This window comes from Lepidochelys kempii, chromosome 15, assembly GCF_965140265.1.
Source record: "Lepidochelys kempii isolate rLepKem1 chromosome 15, rLepKem1.hap2, whole genome shotgun sequence".
Taxonomy (NCBI): domain Eukaryota; kingdom Metazoa; phylum Chordata; order Testudines; family Cheloniidae; genus Lepidochelys; species Lepidochelys kempii.
In genome coordinates this window covers 5,926,259-5,945,093 of record NC_133270.1, presented here as the reverse complement: position 1 = coordinate 5,945,093, position 18,835 = coordinate 5,926,259, and the positions used below count along the sequence as shown (strand labels likewise).

Sequence of the window (18,835 nt, the reverse complement as noted above, 5' to 3'; positions counted from 1 at the left end):
CCATGGGCCGCTGAGTTCCTAGGGCTGCAGGAGAAGGGCTTCTTTTCAGCAGGACTGACGACCATTTAAAAAAAAACAAAACCCTGAGGAAATTCTCACACAACAACTTGGCTGTGGTTGCTGGCACAGAGCCGTAGGGTGAGCACGTTACCTTCCAAGAACAGGAAAAGCACACAAATACTAGAAACCCAAGCACGGCGGGGTTATGACTGCACTTGTGGCACAAGTCACCAGACAATCCCCCTGGGGCCGAGGGCAGAGTTAGGCTGGGTGCCTCACATTCAGATGTGCACCTGTCACTGCATTTCTTGGGGTTTGAATGGTATTTGTAAAAAGAAAAGGAGGACTTGTGGCACCTTAGAGACGAAGCCATTTATTTAAGCATGAGCTTTCGTGAGCTACAGCTCACTTCATCGGATGCACGAAAGCTCATGCTCAAATAAATTGGTTCGTCTCTAAGGTGCCACAAGTCCTCCTTTTCTTTTTGCGAATACAGACTAACACGGCTGCTACTCTGAATAGTGTTTGTTTTAATTCTAAGGCCCCTGCAAAGTCCTGTGCGCTCCCAGCACTGACCTGCACCTGAAATGGGAACTCCATGTAAACTGATGCATTCACATAGGACCTTCAAATTACCCTGGACAAGACTCTAGAGAAGGCCAGTAGGGACTCTTCTGGCCTGGGTTTAGGAATTCTTTTCCATCTCTAATTTCTATACAGAACACAAAGAGGTCTTTGCTAAATAACACCTATTCAGACCACCAGCAGGCAGACTGGATGGTCTTGCATAGCTTTTTCATCTGTGATCCTGCACTGAAGTGGTAATGTCTGTCATGGACTGTCATAGGAACACAGGCCCTGCCAGCTCAGGTCACAGCAAGGTTCCACCTCGTCCAGTGTCCTATCTTCTAACGTGGCCACACCCAGCCGTCCAGAGGAAGGGGTAAGAACCCTCTACCAACAATTCTGGAATAGCATGTGCAGAGGGGAAATGCCCTATCAGTGGTTGGCAGCTCATGGCCTGAAGCATGTTTTAGGTTTAGGTTTTAGCCTATCCTCTGGAAACACCCAAAAGGGAGGGCAGATACAATGTTGGGGAGAGCAGATGAGGGGCTTATTCTAGCATACAAAGATAAGCCTGGCCCTACTGGGTCAGACCAATGGTCCACAGAACCCAGTATCCCATCTTCTAACAGTAGCCAGTGCCAGACACTTTGGAGGAATGACCAGAACAGGGCATTTATCGAGTGAGGACCCAGCTTCTGGCAATCAGAGGTTTAGGGACACCCAGAGCATGGGGTTGCCTCCCTGACCATCTTGGTTAATGGACCTATTCTCCATGAACCTATCTAATTTTTTTTAACCCTAGTTATACTTTTGGCTTTCACAACATCCCTTAACAAGAAGTTCCACAGGTTGACTGTGTGTTCTGTGAAGAAGTACTTCCTCATGTTTGTTTTAAACCTGCTGCCTATTAATGTCATTGGGTGACCCCTGGTTCTTGTGTTATGTGAAGGGTAACTAACACTTGCTTATTTCCTTTCTCCACACCAGTCATGGTTTTAAGGCCTCTACCATATCGCCCCCAGTCGTCTCTTTTCTAAGCTGACCAGTCCCAGTCTTTTTAATCTCTCCTCAGATGGAAGCTGTTCCAGCTCCCTCATCATTTGTGTTTACTTTCTCTGTACTTTTCCGATTCTAATATGTCTTTTTTGAGATGGGGTGACCAGAACTGCATGCAGTATTCAAGATGTGGGCGTATCGTGGATTTATATAGTGGCATTATGATATCTTCTGTCTTATTATCACTCCCTTTCCTAATGGCTCCTAACATTCTGTTAGCTTTTTTCATTATTGCTGCACATTGAGTGGATGTTTTCAGAGAACTACCCACAGTGACTCCAAAATCTCTTTCTTGAGTGGTAATAGCTAATTTAGACCCCATCACTTTGTATGTATAGTTGTGTATAAGTTCCTGCGTGTATTTGCTTTTATCAACACTGAATTTCATCTGTCATTTTTTGCCCAGTCACCCAATTTTGTGAGATCCCTTTGTAACTCTTTATAATCTGCTTTGCACTTAATTATCTTGAGTAATTTTGCATCATCTGCAAACTTTGTCCCTTTTCCAGATCATTTACAAATATGTTGAACAGCATTGGTCCCAGTATAGCTCCTTGAGGGATCCCTCTATTTTCCTCTCTCCTGGTGAAAACTGACTGTTTATTCCTATCCTTTTTCCCCTATTGCTTATACACTGATCTATGAGAGAACCTTACCTCTTATCCCATGACAGCTAACTTTGCTTAAGAGCCTTTGGTGAAGGACCTTGTCAAAGGCTTTCAGAAAGTCTAAGTACACTACATCCACTGGATTGCTGTTGTCTACATGTTTGTTGACATCCTCAAAGAATTCTAATAGATTGGTGAGGCATGATTTCCTGTACAAAAGCTGTGCTGACTCTTCCCCAACATATTGTGTTCATCTATGTGTCTGATAATTCTGTTCTTTACTATAGTTTCAAGCAATTTGTCTGGTACTTTAGTTGGTACTCATTGGCTTGTGTCATAAATATAAAGGGAAGGGTAACCACCTTTCTGTATATAGTGTTATAAAATCCCTCCTGGCCAGAGGCAACATCCTGTTACCTGTAAAGGGTTAAGAAGCTCAGCTAACCTGGCTGGCACCTGACCTAAAGGACCAATAAGGGGACAAGATACTTTCAAAACCGGGGGGGGGGGGGAGGGCTTTCGTTTGTGCTCTTTGTTTACGTGGTTGTTCTCTCTTGGGACTGAGAGAGGCCAGAGAGAAATCCATCTTCTCCAACGCATCCTAATCCAAGTCTCCAATATTGCAACCAAATCATAGAATCATAGAATATCAGGGTTGGAAGGGACCTCAGGAGGTCATCTAGTCCAACCCCCTGCTCAAAGCAGGACCAATCACCAATTAAATCATCCCAGCCAGAGCTTTGTCAAGCCTGACCTTAACCAGTATAGGTAAGCCAGGCAAGGCAGATTAGTTTATCTTTTGTTTTATGTGAATTTTCCCTGTGTTAAGAGGGAGGTTTATTCCTGTTTTCTGTAACTTTAAGGTTTTGCCCAGAGGGGGATCCTCTGTGTTTTGAATCTGAATATCCTGTATTTTCCATCCTGATTTTACAGAGGTGATTTTTACCTTTTTTTTTTTTTTAATAAAATCCTTCTTTTAAGAACCGGACTGATTTTTCCATTGTTCCAAGATTCAGGGGTTTGGGTCTTCGCTGATTTTGTAACCAGTTGATTAGGATACTATTCTCAAGCCTCCCCAGGAAAGGGGGTGTGTGGGGCTTGGGAGAATATTTTGGGGGGAAGACTTCTCCAAGTGGTCTCTTTCCCTGTTCTTTGTTTAAAACGCTTGGTGATGGCAGCATACTGTTCAAGGTCAAAGCAAAGTTTGTACCTTGGGGCAGTTTTTAACCTAAGCTGGTAAGAATAAGCTTAGGGGGTCTTGCGGGTCCCCGTATCTGTACCCTAGAGTTCAGAGTGGAGAAGGAACCCTGACAGCTTGTAATTGCTAGGATCACTTCTGAAGCCTGTACCGGGGTACCATGACCCTGGTACTGTATCTGTACCGGGGTCATGCGGGTCCCCGTATCTGTACCCTAGAGTTCAGAGTGGAGAAGGAACCCTGACAGCTTGTAATTGCTAGGTAAGAGATTCACTTCTGAAGCCTATTTTAAAAATTGGTATTACATTAACTATGCTCCGGTACACAGGCTGATTTAAGTGATAGGTTACATGCCACAGTTAGTGGTTCTGCAATTTCATATTTGAGTTTCTTTAGAATTCTTGAGTGAATACCACCTGGTCCTGGTGACTTATTACTGTTGAATTTATCAATTTGTTCCAAAACCTCCTCTAATGACACCTCAATCTAGGACAGTTCCTCAGACTGGTCATCTAAAGGAGTGGCTCAGGTGTTGGAATCTCCCTCACCTCTTCTGCAGTGAGGGTGGATGCAAAGAATTCATTTAGCTTCTCCACAATGGCCTTGTCTTCAGTGCCCCATTAGCACCTCAATCATCTGGTGGCCCCACTGGTTGCTTGGCAAACCTCCTGCTTCTGATGCTGTTAGTTTTTGTGTCTTTTGCTAGTTGCTCTTCACATTCTTTTTTGGCCTGTCTAATTATACATTTACACTTTACTTGCCAGAGTTTATGCTCCTTTCTATTTTCCTCAGTGGGATTTGACTTCCAATTTTTAAGATGTCTTTTTGTCTCTAACTGCCTATTTTACTCTGTTTAGCCATGGTGGCATTTTTTTGGTCCTCTTACTGTTTTTTTTATTTGGGGTATATATTTAGTTTGAGCCTCTACTGTGGTATTTTTAAAAAGTTTCCGTGCAACTTGCAGGCATTTCACTCGCGTGACTGTTCCTTTTAATTTCTGTTTAACTAGCCTCCTCATTTTGGTGTAGTTCCCCTTTTTGAAGTTCAGTCCTACTCTCATGGGTTTATTTGGTATTTCTCCCCTGCAGAAGGATGTTAAATGTAATTACATTATGGTTGCTATTACTGAGTGGTTCAGATATATTCACCTCTTGGACAAGATCCTGTGTTTCATTTAGGACTAAATCAAGAATTGCCTCTCGCCTTGTGGGTTCCAGGACTAGCTGCTTCAATAAACAGTCATGAATGGTGTCTAGAAATTTTATCTGTGCATCTTGTCCTGAGGTGACATGTACCCAGTCAATAAGGGGATAGTTGAAATCCCCCATTATTATTGGGTTTTCTGGATAGTTTCAAAGGGGCCCATCCTCCTTTCCCCAAAGGTCCCCAGTTCCTAACGCCCTCCTCCCTACACCATCATCTCATCCACGCATTGAGACCCTGCAGTTCTGCCAGACTAACTTGCCCTGCACATGGAACCAGAAGAATTTCAGAGAATGCTACCATGGGGGTCCTGGACTTTAATCTCTTACCTAGCAATCTACATTTGTCCTCCAGGACCTCTCTCCTACCTTTCCTTATGTCATTGGTACCTATATGTAATACGACCATCGGCTCCTCCCCAGTACCTCACATATGTCTGTCTAGATATCTTGAGAGATCTGCAACCTTCGCACCCGGTAGGCAATTCAGCAGGCGGTTCTCCTGGTCATCACAATCATAGAATCATAGAATATCAGGGTTGGAAGGGACCTCAGGAGGTCATCTAGTCCAACCCCCTGCTCAAAAGCAGGACCCATACCCAATTAAATCATCCCAGCCAGGGCTTTGTCAAGCCTGACCTTAAAAACTTCTAAGGAAGGAGATTCCACCACCTCCCTAGGCAACGCATTCCAGTGTTTCACCACCCTCCTAGTGAAAAAGTTTTTCCTAATATTCAACCTAAACCTCCCCCACTGCAACTTGAGACCATTACTCCTTGTCCTGTCCTCTTCCACCACTGAGAATAGTCTAGAACCATCCTCTCTGGAACCACCTCTCAGGTAGTTGAAAGCAGCTATCAAATCCCCCCTCATTCTTCTCTTCTGCAGACTAAACAATCCCAGTTCCCTCAGCCTCTCCTCATAAGTCATGTGTTCCAGACCCCTAATCATTTTTGTTGCCCTTTGCTGGACTCTCTCCAATTTCTCCACATCCTTCTTGTAGTGTGGGGCCCAAAACTGGACACAGTACTCCAGATGAGGCCTCACCAATGTCGAATAGAGGGGGACGATCACGTCCCTCGATCTGCTCGCTATGCCCCTACTTATACATCCCAAAATGCCATTGGCCTTCTTGGCTACAAGGGCACACTGCTGGCTCATATCCAGCTTCTCGTCCACTGTCACCCCTAGGTCCTTTTCCGCAGAACTGCTGCCTAGCCATTCGGTCCCTAGTCTGTAGCTGTGCAATGCCATCTATCTATATTTCTAATGATCAAATCCCCCATTACTATTACCTGTCTCTTCCTAATAATTGGGGTCTCCCCCCAGAGAGGTAGTCTCAGTGCAAGAGGATACCATGACATCATCTGGAAGGAGGATCCCAACTATTCTCTTTCCCTGAGACTTTCATCCTGCTCTGCAGCACAGAGGCTGTCAGACTGGGGGTGCTGTGTCCTGGAAAGTCTCCTCTATGTACCTCTCTGCCTCCCTTAGCATCTCCAGTTTAGTCACTCTGGTCTCCAGAGCCCATACTGTGTCTCTGAGGGCCAGTTGCTGCTTACATTGAACACACACCTAAGCCACCGGCCCACAAGGCAGGCAATCCTACATACTGCATTCAGTGCAATAACCTGCATGGCCCCCACTCTGCTGCTGGACTTCTGTCTGCATTCTCTTTACTCCTGCAGGGTTTTTGGTTGTTTGTTTGTTAGATCTCTGTGTGTGTTTCTTTGGAGGGCCGGGGCTATTGGCCCAAGTTTAGAGAATGTTAGGCAAATCTGGCTCCTATGTTCCATCTCTAAACACCCCTGCAAAACTCCACTGTTTGCTGCTCCTATTTGCTAGCTCCTCTGCTCGCTTAGGAGCTGGCTTTTTAAATCCTTGTTCTCCCTCAATGAGCCCCACCCCTTTGTCGGGATCTTAAAGGGGATCAAAGGAAGCAGGCTAGAGCCTGGTCAGGAAGCTCTCAGCCGAGCCTAGCAGAGCACTAGGCTCAGCACACAGCCCCCCAGACAGATCACACTATAAACCTCAATCAAGCAGGCCCGTGGCAAGCAAACTCGCAGACAACAAACTCACTCCAAGGGTCCCGTCGTCTTGCCTCCTTCACCTGGAGAACTAACTCAGAAACCTCCTGTTCGCTGCTCCTGTTCACTAGCTCCTGCCCTACTAGAATCACTATATTTTCTCTGGCTGGGCCCTGTGGACTCATTCACTCCCATGCAGAGTAGAAGTAAAATGTTACTGCACCACAATAGGAGTGCTTTGCACTCCTGTGCATAGGTGAAAATGGCTACAGACAGCTCGGATCGGACCCTCGGCCTTTCCCTGACTGACACAGGCTCTGCCCTTCTCCGCTCATGTGGATGAAGAACAGCACGAAGCTGGATCTGGCAAGAGGCACAACTGGATCCTGCAGGCCCACGAACTGGCATTGCTTGGGCTGTGTTCAAAATCCCAGTGGGGTTCGGGAGCCAGGGCTGGTTTAGTGCCCAGCCTCTCCCGGAGCTCCCAAGCCTCAGACTAAATTTGTGCTTCTGCCCAGTTCCTCGAGGGGCTGAAGCCAGATTCCCAAATGGGAGGGCGGGTTTGCCTGTCCTCCCGACAGGCTGCACTTCTACTCCTGGCGCTTCCCCTTCATCCTGCTGAGGAGCTGTGGGGGGGATCGGCCTCCAGCCCACTCCAAAGCCAGGATAAGAAGAAGACCACATGGCAAGGTCTGCGAGCCAAGGCAAACAGAGCAGCCTGTGACCAAAGCATTTCATTCCAATGAACTAACAGCCCCCTGGCAACACAAACAGTCTCTGCGGCTGCCTGCCTTCCCCTCGCCTTAGCGGGAGGGCGTGTGAGAGAGCCGATCATGGCTCCTTGGCCTTTTGCTCTGCAGGCCCTGAGGAGCCAGCCTTGCTGTAGTGCACAGGAAGCTTCCTGTAACAGTGCATTGCAGCTCAGATAATTAAAGACCACTAGCCTCTGAGGTCCATCCAAAGAGATAGTGGGGACTCTGCCCTTGACAGGTCGGGAGGAGCCGTTCTAGTCAGCCTGGGGCAATACCTGCAGAATAGGCGAGTGACGCTCAGCCATAAGAAGCAGCCTTTCATACAGCCAGGGCCCAAGGGGAATTCTCCCTCTGTCTCCCTGTTTACACAAACATCTGATTTGCAGCCTGCTCCAGGAAGCGCACACAGCTCCATTCATCCTTCCCCAGCGGAGCCGCCTCTCTTCCAGAAAGGCCTGCTCCACTCGCTCCCATAAACACAGCATTTGTTATCGTTTCAGGAGTAACGGTCCTGCTCTGGTTCCCTTGGCTCCCAGCCACAGCCCCAGAGCTTGAGCTACACCGCGAGAACACAGCATCTCAGGGGAACAGCAATCGGCACAGCCGCCTGCATTGGAGGGGAGCAGCGAGGTTCACATGCCGCCGGCTCTTATTAAGAGCTGGCACCTGAGTGCCCTGGGCTTTGGGGGAACTGAGGATGGGATGGGAATGGGACGGCTCAGTTCTTTTGCAGTGCGGGGCCAGGGGAGGAAGTTATACCCCAACTACAGCACAGGGGCAATCACTCAGTTATTACAAACCAACCCAAATGCATTGCAGGTAAGACTGCCATGGCATCACCTCTCAGCCAGCCTATCCCCGCTGCACTCTAGCTCCTTTGTACAGCAGGGGGATGATAAGAAATATGCCCCTTTAAAGGAGGTTCCAGGGTGGAACAGGGATACAAGAAACAGTGCAAAGGTCCAGAACGGCGTTCCCACCACAGGGATGTGTGCGAACAGCCGGTTGTTGCGCCCAGATGCTACCCTAGCTGCGGGCAGCTCCATGGGACACTTAGTGCAAATTATTCAGTGAGCTCTTTGGCAGACTTCCAAATAATTTGCATGTGACCATACACTTCCAGACAGTGACAGGGACATGGCCTTGAGTTTCACAGACTGTGGCAGCTGTGGTTGGAGCAGGTGAGTGGGTTCTGGAGAGGATCGCAGGGGGATAGATGGGTTGGTGCTGGGACCTCTGGGAGAGGCTGGGGTAGGTGAGTGCATGGGTTTGCAGGTGGGGGAATCTGGGGGGTATCTGGTGGGCAGTTGGGTGGGTGCTGGGGTTCCTGCAATGTGTGATGGCAGTTCCTGGGGGCACTGGAGTAACTGGAGGTTCTAGGTGCCTTTAGCAATGCTACCTGCTATCACAATTTTATTGCAAATCTCATAATAGTCGGTGTTTTCCTAAAAGCCCTAGCTCCTGGAGTCAGGTGATTACAGGGGAATCTCACCTTGCATTAACAAAGATTAATGCCACATGTTCTCCTCAGCCGTGGCAGCTTTCATATTACACCTTGCTACTGGAACATGGGTACAAGGAGCAGTGCAAAGCTCACTGAATAATTTGCACTAAGTGTCACATGAAGCTGCCCAAAACTTGGCAGCTAGGATAGTGTCTGGGCACATACACTTTGCATCGCTCATTATACACATGTTCCATCAGCAAGGTGTAATGTGAAAGCTGTCAGGGTTGTGGAGAAAAACGTGACCCTTCAAGGCTCAAACACCAGAAGGCAAATAAACATTTATTTTAAAAAATCCTGTGGTTTTTAAGTCCATCTCATGATTCTTGCACACTGGATGATGGGTGTGCAGATACTGCCATCTCTCCTGCTCCAGATTTTGGTTGGGTAAGCCCTGCATGGACATCCAGAGCAGAGCTTCTTCCACCTCCACCCTCTGTGTGGCTGAGCAGGATCTTCATCTTTAACATGAACAAGGTGTTTCTCTAACAGCCCAGTCTGTATTTGGAGAATTTGAATTCTAAACAAGACCTCACTATTGTCAAAGAACAGCACATTCCAATGTACAATTTGCACTTCTTTGCGTCTCCCACCACATCACACATGACACACAATGGAAACAGCAGGAGATTCATAAATGAACCACCACACTGTGGCAGCAGGAAGGTTTTAACCCACCAGCAACAACATGAGCCAGGACAGAGAACAGCTAAGGCATCAGCAAGCAACCTCCAAGAAGAAACTAAAGACTTGTTGAAAACTCCCCACATTGCTATACACAGCCCTGCAACCAAATGCAAAGCTCACTGCGCCACATGGTCCTGCAATCCCACTGCTCACTGCTACACTCGACCCTGCAACCGCACTGCAATATTCACTGCTCCACACAGCCCTGCAACCCCATTGCAAAACTCACTGCTCTCATGGCTACACACAGCCCTGCAATCCCACTCCTCACAGCCCTGTACAAACAGCTCTCCAGCCCCACCGCAAAACTCACTGCTCTCATGGCTACACACAGCCCTGCAACCCCACTGCAAAACTCGCTGCTCTCATTGCCCTCATTGCATACACATAGCCCTGCACTCTTTTCTACAGACTGAAACAGAGGTGCAGGGACTTTGCACAGAGTACAGAAGGGGAATACTCTGAAACACACACAACCATACACAGCACAACACAACCGTACAACATCGCACATGCATACCTTACATCCAACACCACATACAACCCAATCAGTTTATCCATTGCAACACAACAAACACACATTACACCTCCTTCAACATATACATACCATGCATTCAGACATTACAACAGCAACTACAGCATAATCTAGGTTTAGAAGGGCACACATTCCACATTTGGGCCCCATGGCAGCTGGCGTCAGGGGGTCAATAGGTCCTTGCAGCAGGACAGTGAAGTTTCCTGTGCAGCACAGGGTGGGTGTACGATGAGCAGCAGGCAATAGAGTTGAGATGGATACTTGGTTGTTGATTGCCGAGGGCCCCTTGGCTGTTGATTTTCTTGTTGCTAGCCTTGTGGGATAGTGTGTTGTCTAGGTTAGAGCCTTCTGCTCCTTCCACAGCTGGGTTAGGGGCTGGAAAATACACACCAGAGCAGTTAATGAGCCCTACCACCTTACCGACAACTTTAGGCAGTTTCTGGCGATGCAGAGGAATTCGGGGGAGTTTCATGCTAATTCGACTGAACCGGCCACACAAGCGCCCTGGCGATTTCTTGCTTGCTGCTGGGTCCTGGTTCGCACTGTAAGAAAATACCGTGCATCAGTCAGAGAGCTGGCAGAGCATAAGTGGGTGCCGCTGCGCCAGGCCTGCAGGGCTACGTACAGTGAGCACAACAGATACATGCCGGGGCCTCATTACAAGCGCGTCGCTGGAGACGTTTTAGACGGGCCACGCCTGGGCATAGAGCGAATGCTGGGAGCCCCAAAGCTAACTGCATGGTGAAGGTGGGTTAATTTGTCCAGAGAAGACCCTAGGTCTCCAGAGAGCTGAGCAGAATGGGAACATGGGCACAGCACCACCTCAGCCTGGTGCAGGGTCCCCAGGGGGAGCAGTCTGCCAGCAAGGTGCCAGACTAGGCATGGGCTTACGATCTTGGCCATGAGCAGCCTGGGGCTGGACAGTGAGTCACATGTGTTGGCATCTGCGCTTGCCGCAGCTCAGCCCTGCCCTTGGGGCAGTAAATCTATTCCTGAGTGCGATTCTGACCTGCTGGGTACCTGAGGCTCAGTAATTTACTGGCCTCTACAAAGCTTGTTAATGGTGCTGGTACCTGTATCCTCAGAGACCAGCCTGCTGGGGGTTATAGGAAATCTCTTCCCACTTGTTTCTCTCTGCCACCATGTCCCCTCTCATTATCCACCATTCCTGACCTCACAGTAGGCCTCCAGCCTCTATGCTACAATCCAGGCTGGGCTCACCAATCCCATTCAAAGCGACAATGGCAGGTAATCGAATTTCTTATTACTGCACTGACTCTGCCTCAGCTGCATCATCCGGAGAGCTGCTTCTCGAAAGCACCCCTGTATTCACACCCTACACACTATTGTAATAATCTTTGTACAAAATATGTCTTGTGAAGTATCATTTAAAAACCAATGACCCACTGATCATCAATATTGTTGTGTAATGTGTGTATAAAATACATATTAAGCACTATAAACATAAACTGAAATTATAACTATAATGCCTTTATCAGACAAGTCTGGGGTGGGGGTAAGCCAGTTTCTCAAAGATGAAGGACAAGTTGACATCTCTAGCCAGGTGTCATCAAAGTTGACTGGCAATCACCTGTTAAGTGGCCATTCTTTGGCAACGAATCAGGGCAAGAACAGATCCATCAGCATTTTAACAAACAACAGACAACATGGAACCTCTTTCACCACTAGACTCCATGTCTCTGTCCTCACAACTGGAATGAACATTATCTAGGAGTAACCCTCAGGAAAATCCATTTCAAGGGGTGACTGGACTATAAAAGTGAGGAGCAAAACACCACATGTTCTCTCTCTCTTTCACCTAAGAAGACAAAGGAAACAGCCTTTTGACTTTGGGAAGAGATCCTGGCCGGAGAACACAGCTGGTGCAAGGCATAAGCAAATGAAGCAATCGCTAGGGCCCCAAGCAGCTCAAGGGCCCCCCCACCCTATTTGCTTTTTATTTATTAATTATTATTGGGGGAATATTCCTGCTTAGGGGCCCCAATGGGCTAGCACCACCTATGCCTGAGAATTTGGCTAGCCATATTGCTAGGACCCTGGGTAAGGATTTTATCTTGCACCAAATCTAGCTTGTTAAGTTTTAGCTACTAGGCAGCATTTTATCTTTATTTCTCTTGTAACCATTTCTGACTTTTAATACCTTATACCTGTACCCACTTAAAACCAACTTGTTTTATTTTTAATGGAAATAATCCAGTGTTGTGTTTAAACTGAACTGTTTTGTCACTCCTGTTAGAGTAGCAAGCCATTGAATCTTGACCCCTTACAAGGGCAACAGACCTTTAATATCTGAACTGTCCAGGAAAGGGTTGGACAGTGCAGAGCACATGTTTTGGAGAAAATTCAGGATTTAGAGTGTGTTGGGGTCACCCTGCTAGTAGTAACTGAGGCTGGTGGAAGTCACTGTGACTGGAGTGAGGCTGACAGGCTGCTGGGGCCAGATTTGTTGGCCCAGGGCTCCAGCTATGCTCAGACATTCAGGGTGTGACCTGCATGTTGTTAGGCTGTTTGTGAGCTGCCAAGCATTATGAGGCACCCAAAGTTGCAGGGCAGGTGGTGACACAGCCCCTTACTGGTCTGGATTGCACCCCATAATGAGACACTTGGCCAGGCCATGGCTCATGCTATGAGCTCCCAGGGGGAAAAGACTGTATTTGTTTTAGTTGTGTGTACAGAGTCCAACCCCAAGGGGCCCCAGTCCCTTCTAGGCACTATAGCAGTAATAAATCACCATCATCCTACAGTCTGATTTTGTGTAGAAAACCCTTTTATCCTCTATGTCACAGTTCTGGGGTTAGCTGCACTCTGCCCCCGTCTATGGTCTACTCATGGGCCCCACTTTACATCTCAGGCCTCCACCTGTCATCTCTCTATGGGTAAGGACCTTCACATTGGGGTTTTAAGCTGCAGTCCCCATGCAATTCACAGTGACTATCCAAGCAGGTGTCCTCTCCCTGGGACTAAAACAGGGCTACCAATGAGCAACCAGCTTTCACAGAGCACAGCACTTTTATTTAGGACAAAACCATTGCAGAGGATCCCCATCATAGCACAATACACAGTCTACATGAATGCCAGCTTCCCAGGTGTCACCAGTCTTCCACATGGAGACCCTGGCAGGTTCCAGGCCTTTCAACCCTTCCACCAGGGTTGCAATCTCCTGTCAATTTGAGGAACCAAATGAGGGCCTGTTCTTTGTCTGCTGGATCTGATCCAGTCTACACAATTCCCCCAGGGGCTGGGGTGGGACTTCTCTGGAGTTGTTCACCTGTCCGGGCATTTGCACTAATAACCCCTCCCCACACTGATTTTAGTTCCTCCATGAAGCTCTGTAACCTGTCCCCATGGAGGTAGAATACAATTCCTAGTTCCCAAAGACACAAAGAACTCTTAGAGATATACATGTTTATGAATAAGCCTGGTGCACATCTCAATATACCGGTCCATGCTTCCAAGATCTCAGATCTGTCACACTAATAAAAATGTTATAAAATATAGATTTTAGGGGGGAAGGGTATTCTGGGCAGGTGGGTGGGCAGGCAAGGGTTTCCCTAAAGCAGGGGTTGGCAACCTATGGCACGCGTGCCAAAGACGGCACGTGAGCCGATTTTTAATGGCATGCTGCTGCCTGCCAGGTCCCAGCCGCTGGCCCCGCTCAGCCCACTGGTGAACCCAGGCCAGGACCCCGGCAGGCAGCAGCGTGCCATGAAAAATCCTGCCCGCCCCGACCCGCTCTTCTCCTCGTCCCCAAGGCAGGGTGAAAAAGCTTGGTCCTGCCGGCTGCTGCTGCAGGGCAGGCAAGCTCCCCCTGCCTCATCGTGTGCTGGGTTCCTGCCCCTCCTCCTCTCCCTCCCTGCTGCTGCTATCAGCTGTTGGCCCTTGCGGGGAGAAGCGGAGCCACAGCATGCTTGCTGCTCAGGGAGGAGGCGGAGAAGAGGTGGGGATAGGGCCTTGGGGAAGGAGGGTGGAATCAGGGCATATCCCCCCCAGGCCCCTGCCGTGAGCCGCTCGGGGCAGGGGGCTGGGAGCACCCCCATGACCCCAGCCCACACCCCCAGCCCTCTGCCCTGACCCCTGCACCCCCCACATCCACCCAGCCCTGACTCCAGCACCCCCACACATACCCAGCCTCCCCACACCCCATGCCCTGACTTCTGCACCCTCCTCATGTGCCCCCAGCCGTCTGTCCTGACCCCTGCATCCCCCACATACCCTCCCAGCCCTCTGCCCTGACCCCTGCACCCCCCACACCCACCCAGCCCTGACTCCAGCACCCCCACACATACCCAGCCCCCCCACACCCCATGGCCTGACTCCTGCACCCTCCTCACGTGCCCCCAGCCCTGTCCTGACCCCTGCACCCCCCCACACACTCCCAGGCCTCTGCCCTGACCCCTGCACCCCCCACACCCACCCAGCCCTGACTCCAGCACCCCCACACATACCCAGCCCCCCCACACCCCATGCCCTGACTCCTGCACCCTCCTCATGTGCCCCCAGCCATCTGTCCTGACCCCTGCATCCCCCACATACCCTCCCAGCCCTCTGCCCTGACCCCTGCACCCGCCACACCCACCCAGCCCTGACTCCAGCCCCCCCACACCCCATGCCCTGACTCCTGCACCCTCCTCATGTGCCCCCAGCCGTCTGTCCTGACCCCTGCATCCCCCACATACCCTCCCAGCCCTCTGCCCTGACCCCTGCAACCCCCACACCCACCCAGCCCTGACTCCAGCACCCCCCACACATACCCAGCCCCCCCACCCCAACTCCTGCACCCTCCTCTCATGCCCTCAGCCCTCTGCCCTGACTCCTACACCCCCCACACATACCCAGCCCCCCCATACCCCATACCCTGACTCTTGCACCCCCCACATTCCCACCCCCACCCTGAGCACCAAACGGGAGCTCCTGCACCCCCCACACATTCCCACCTGCACCCCTTGCACCGAAGGTGAGCTGCCCAGGTAAGTACTCCACACCCAAACCTCCTGCCCCAACCCTGAGCCCCCTCCCTCATTCTAACTCCTGGCCAGACCCTGCACCCCAAGCCCCAGCCTGCTCCTTCACCCCCAGCCCTGTGCTCAGTGCACTCCCACCCTCAGCTCAATGCAAAGAGAGAGGAAGAGAATGGGCTAGAACCAGGGAGAAGGTAGGTGCCCACTCTATGTGGGCAGGGCCGGGATCCCAGACCGGCAGCAGGTTGAGCGGGGCTGGCATCCGGGACTCTGGCTGGCAGGAGCCGGCGGATGGAACCCCAGACCGGCAGCAGGCTAAGCCGCTCAGCCCACTGCCGGCCTGGGGTCCCGGCCGCTAGCCCCGCTCAGCCTGCTGCCGGCCTAGGTGAACGGAACCCCAGGCCGGCAGCGGGCTGAGTGGGCCGGCGGTGTAAGATCAGCATTTTAATTTAATTTTAAATGAAGCTTCTTAAACATTTTGAAAACCTAGTTTACTTTACAAACGACAATAGTTTAGTTATATAATATATAGACTTATAGCGAGAGACCTTCTAAGAAACGTTAAACTGTATTACTGGTACGTGAAACCTTAAATTAAAGTGAATAAATGAAGACTCGGCACACCGCTTCTGAAAGGCTGCTGACCCCTGCCCTAAAGTGTTTGCAATCCAAACCCAACAATATGGGACTCCCGCAGGAGACCCACAAAGTGAAGCCCACCAGTCTAGTTTTGGTGTCCAAGCTGAGTGAACAGCAAATCTAACAAATACAACAGTAAAAACACTGCAGATAATGAACTTGCTTCCAAACTGAGGGAAGAGGCAGTGTTGCAAACTCACAGTTTTACCATGAATCTTGTGTCCGATGCTGTATGATTGAAGATGACCATGTAAATCATTGTTGCTATCCCTGTTGTACAATTGCACTAAATTATGATACAAGTATATCATGTAAGGTGTCAATGGAAAAGTTACACTCTGTCAAGTATGATTATCCTGGTTAAATCCATGTATCATAACTATATCTGAAGTTATGAGTATTGGCTATGTATTTGTATCTCAAATGTGTTTACTCTTGGGGTGACACCCACAAGGTAATTTACATCCAGTCTCGCCAGCCTTTTGTGACTGGACTATTTAAGCTTGATGGGCCATTAAGAAGAATCAACTCTCTGATGAACTAGGTTTTAGCCCACAAAAGCTTATGCCCAAATAAATTTGTTAGTCTCTAAGGTTCCACAAGGACTCCTCGTTGTTTTTGCTGATACAGACTACCACGGCTACCAGTCTGAAACCTGTCAACTCTCTAGATAGCTCTTCCTGAGGATGCCTCCGACAGACAAGAGCCAATGGTCACTCCTGTGATTCAGCAAAACATGTAAGGGCGTGGGATGTGGACATGTCACCTCGGACTCCATCTTTGTCAGTAACTTTCCATATGCAGGGGCTGTGGGCTTTGTTTGGGACAGTAAATTTTCATGAACATAGTAGAGGATATAAAAGACACCCGAGACATCTCCATTTTGCCTCATTCCTGCTCCAGTTCTCTGGATTGTGGATTTATAACTAAATAGAGTATTTTGACTATGGACTGAGGCCCTTCCAATCTTTCTGAAGTCACCAGAGAGACTTTTGCAATAGCTTTCATGTTTATCTTCAATTTCTTTTGTAACCAATTCTGACGTTTATGGTTTTATTATTTATAATCCATCTTTCTCCAGTTAATAAACTTGTTTCAGTGCTTTATCTAAACCAGTAAAGTTTAGATAAAGCACTGGCTGAAGTGTCTGTGGAATCTCTACTCAGGTTAACAAAGGCTGGGGCATAATAAAAGCCATGCTGACTCTTCCTCTACATAGCATAATTCTGTTCTTTACTATAGTTTCAATCAATTTGCCTGGTACTGAAGTTAGGTTTACTGGCCTGTAACTGCCAGGATTGTCTCTGGAGCCTTTTTTAAAAACTGGTGTTACATTAGCTATCGTCCAGTCATCTGGTACAAAAGCTGATTTAAGCAATAGTGTACATACCACAGTTGTTAGTTCTGCAATTTCATATCTGAGTTCCTTCAGAATTCCTGGGTGAATACTATCTGGTCCTGGTGACTTATTCATTTATTGATTTGTTCCAAAACCTCCTCCATTGACCCCTCAATCTGGGACAGTTCCTCAGATTTGCCACCTAAAAAGAATGGCTCAGGTGTGAAAAATTTCCCACACCATGTGTTATGGGGAGGTCAGACTAGGTGATCACAACGGTCCCTCTGACTCTGTAATTTATGAATCAGTGCCGGGCAGGGCCGGCATGATGTTCAAAGCACGTTAGGAACCATAAGGTACCTGGCAATTCCAGGAGAACAGCTTGCTGCAGCCATCAGCATCACTGACCACAAGTGTTCAAAAATCATGAGTCAGGCCCCCCAAATAATGAGATTTTTAAAAATAATAAACGGTGGCTCTGTTTCTTTGCTTCTGGTTTCTGAGTCTTTAGGAATCATGCTTTCAAGCTTACTGTGATGCTGGCGGAGCAGGTGCTAGCTCACACCAAGGCCCCTAGGCCTCAATTGAACAATGACAAATACACACCTGGAACCACTCAGGCTCACCTGTGTATTAGAGTTATACACATGTGCTTGGTGTTTAGGCTTTATGTGTATTAATCTCACAACATCTATAGCCTTTGTTATAACATGACATTACATGTTCGCATTGTCATCCTCTGTAATTGTGTAAGTCATCAAACAGGAAAGAAGCATTAATCAATGTACAATGCTGGTTTCCTACACAAGGTGTTAGGTCCTGCCCACCAAGAAGGCCCAGAAACCAAATGAACCATTGTGAAACATCAAAGAACAAAGACTTTGTTAACTGCATTCCTCCTCTCCATTACCCATGAAGAGGAAACGAGAGCATGAATTCGTCCCATCAGCTTCAGCTTTGGGAGGGTTGGGAGGGGCGGGGGGAAATCCCTGACAAGAAGAAACTGTCTCTATGACTTTGGGAGGACAAGATTTCTAAGCATAAGCAAGGGATTCCCAGCTGCTTAGTCTGGGTTAGCCCTAAAAGACATATAAAGCTTGCATATTACAGCAGCTCCTATCAACTTTTGGAAGCTAAGACTGTAACTCACCTGTGGGTGTATGTTTATCTGCTTTAACGTTGCAAATGACTCATTTCTTTTTCTCAGCTGATAAATCTTTAGATAATTTATTATAGGATTGGCTACAATCATTGTCTTTTGGTGTGAGATCTAAAGTGCAATTGACCTGGGGTAATCGACCAGTCCTTTGGGACTGGGAGTAACCATCAACCTCAGCCTGGACCAGTCCACACAAGAGATCCACTTCCTGGACACTACGGTGCTAATAAGTGATGGTCACATAAACACCACCCTATACCAGAAACCTACTGACCGCTATACTTACCTACTTGCCTCCAGCTTTCATCCAGACCACACCACACGATCCATTGTCTACAGCCAAGCTCTATGATACAACCGCATTTGCTCCAACCCCCAGAGACAAACACCTACAAGATCTTTATCAAGCATTCTTACAACTACAATACCCACCTGCTGAAGTGAAGAAACAGATTGACACAGCCAGAAGAGTATCCAGAAGTTAGGCCCAACAGGACAGGCCCAACGAAGAAAATAACAGAACACCACTAGCTGTCACCTTCAGCCCCCAACTAAAACCTTTCCATCGCATCATCAAGGTTCT

General features: G+C 48.5%; 1 protein-coding gene across 2 annotated transcripts in view; it reads right to left on the bottom strand.

The window, feature by feature from the left end:
- Positions 1–18,835, bottom strand: part of SCARF2 (scavenger receptor class F member 2) — a 107,376-nt gene that overhangs the window by 11,463 nt on the left and 77,078 nt on the right. For both annotated transcript variants that reach the window (XM_073313044.1, XM_073313045.1), the window contains exon 9: positions 10,557–10,678. In XM_073313044.1, coding sequence (XP_073169145.1) covers positions 10,557–10,678 — 122 coding nt within the window. The remainder of the gene's footprint in view (positions 1–10,556; positions 10,679–18,835) is intronic.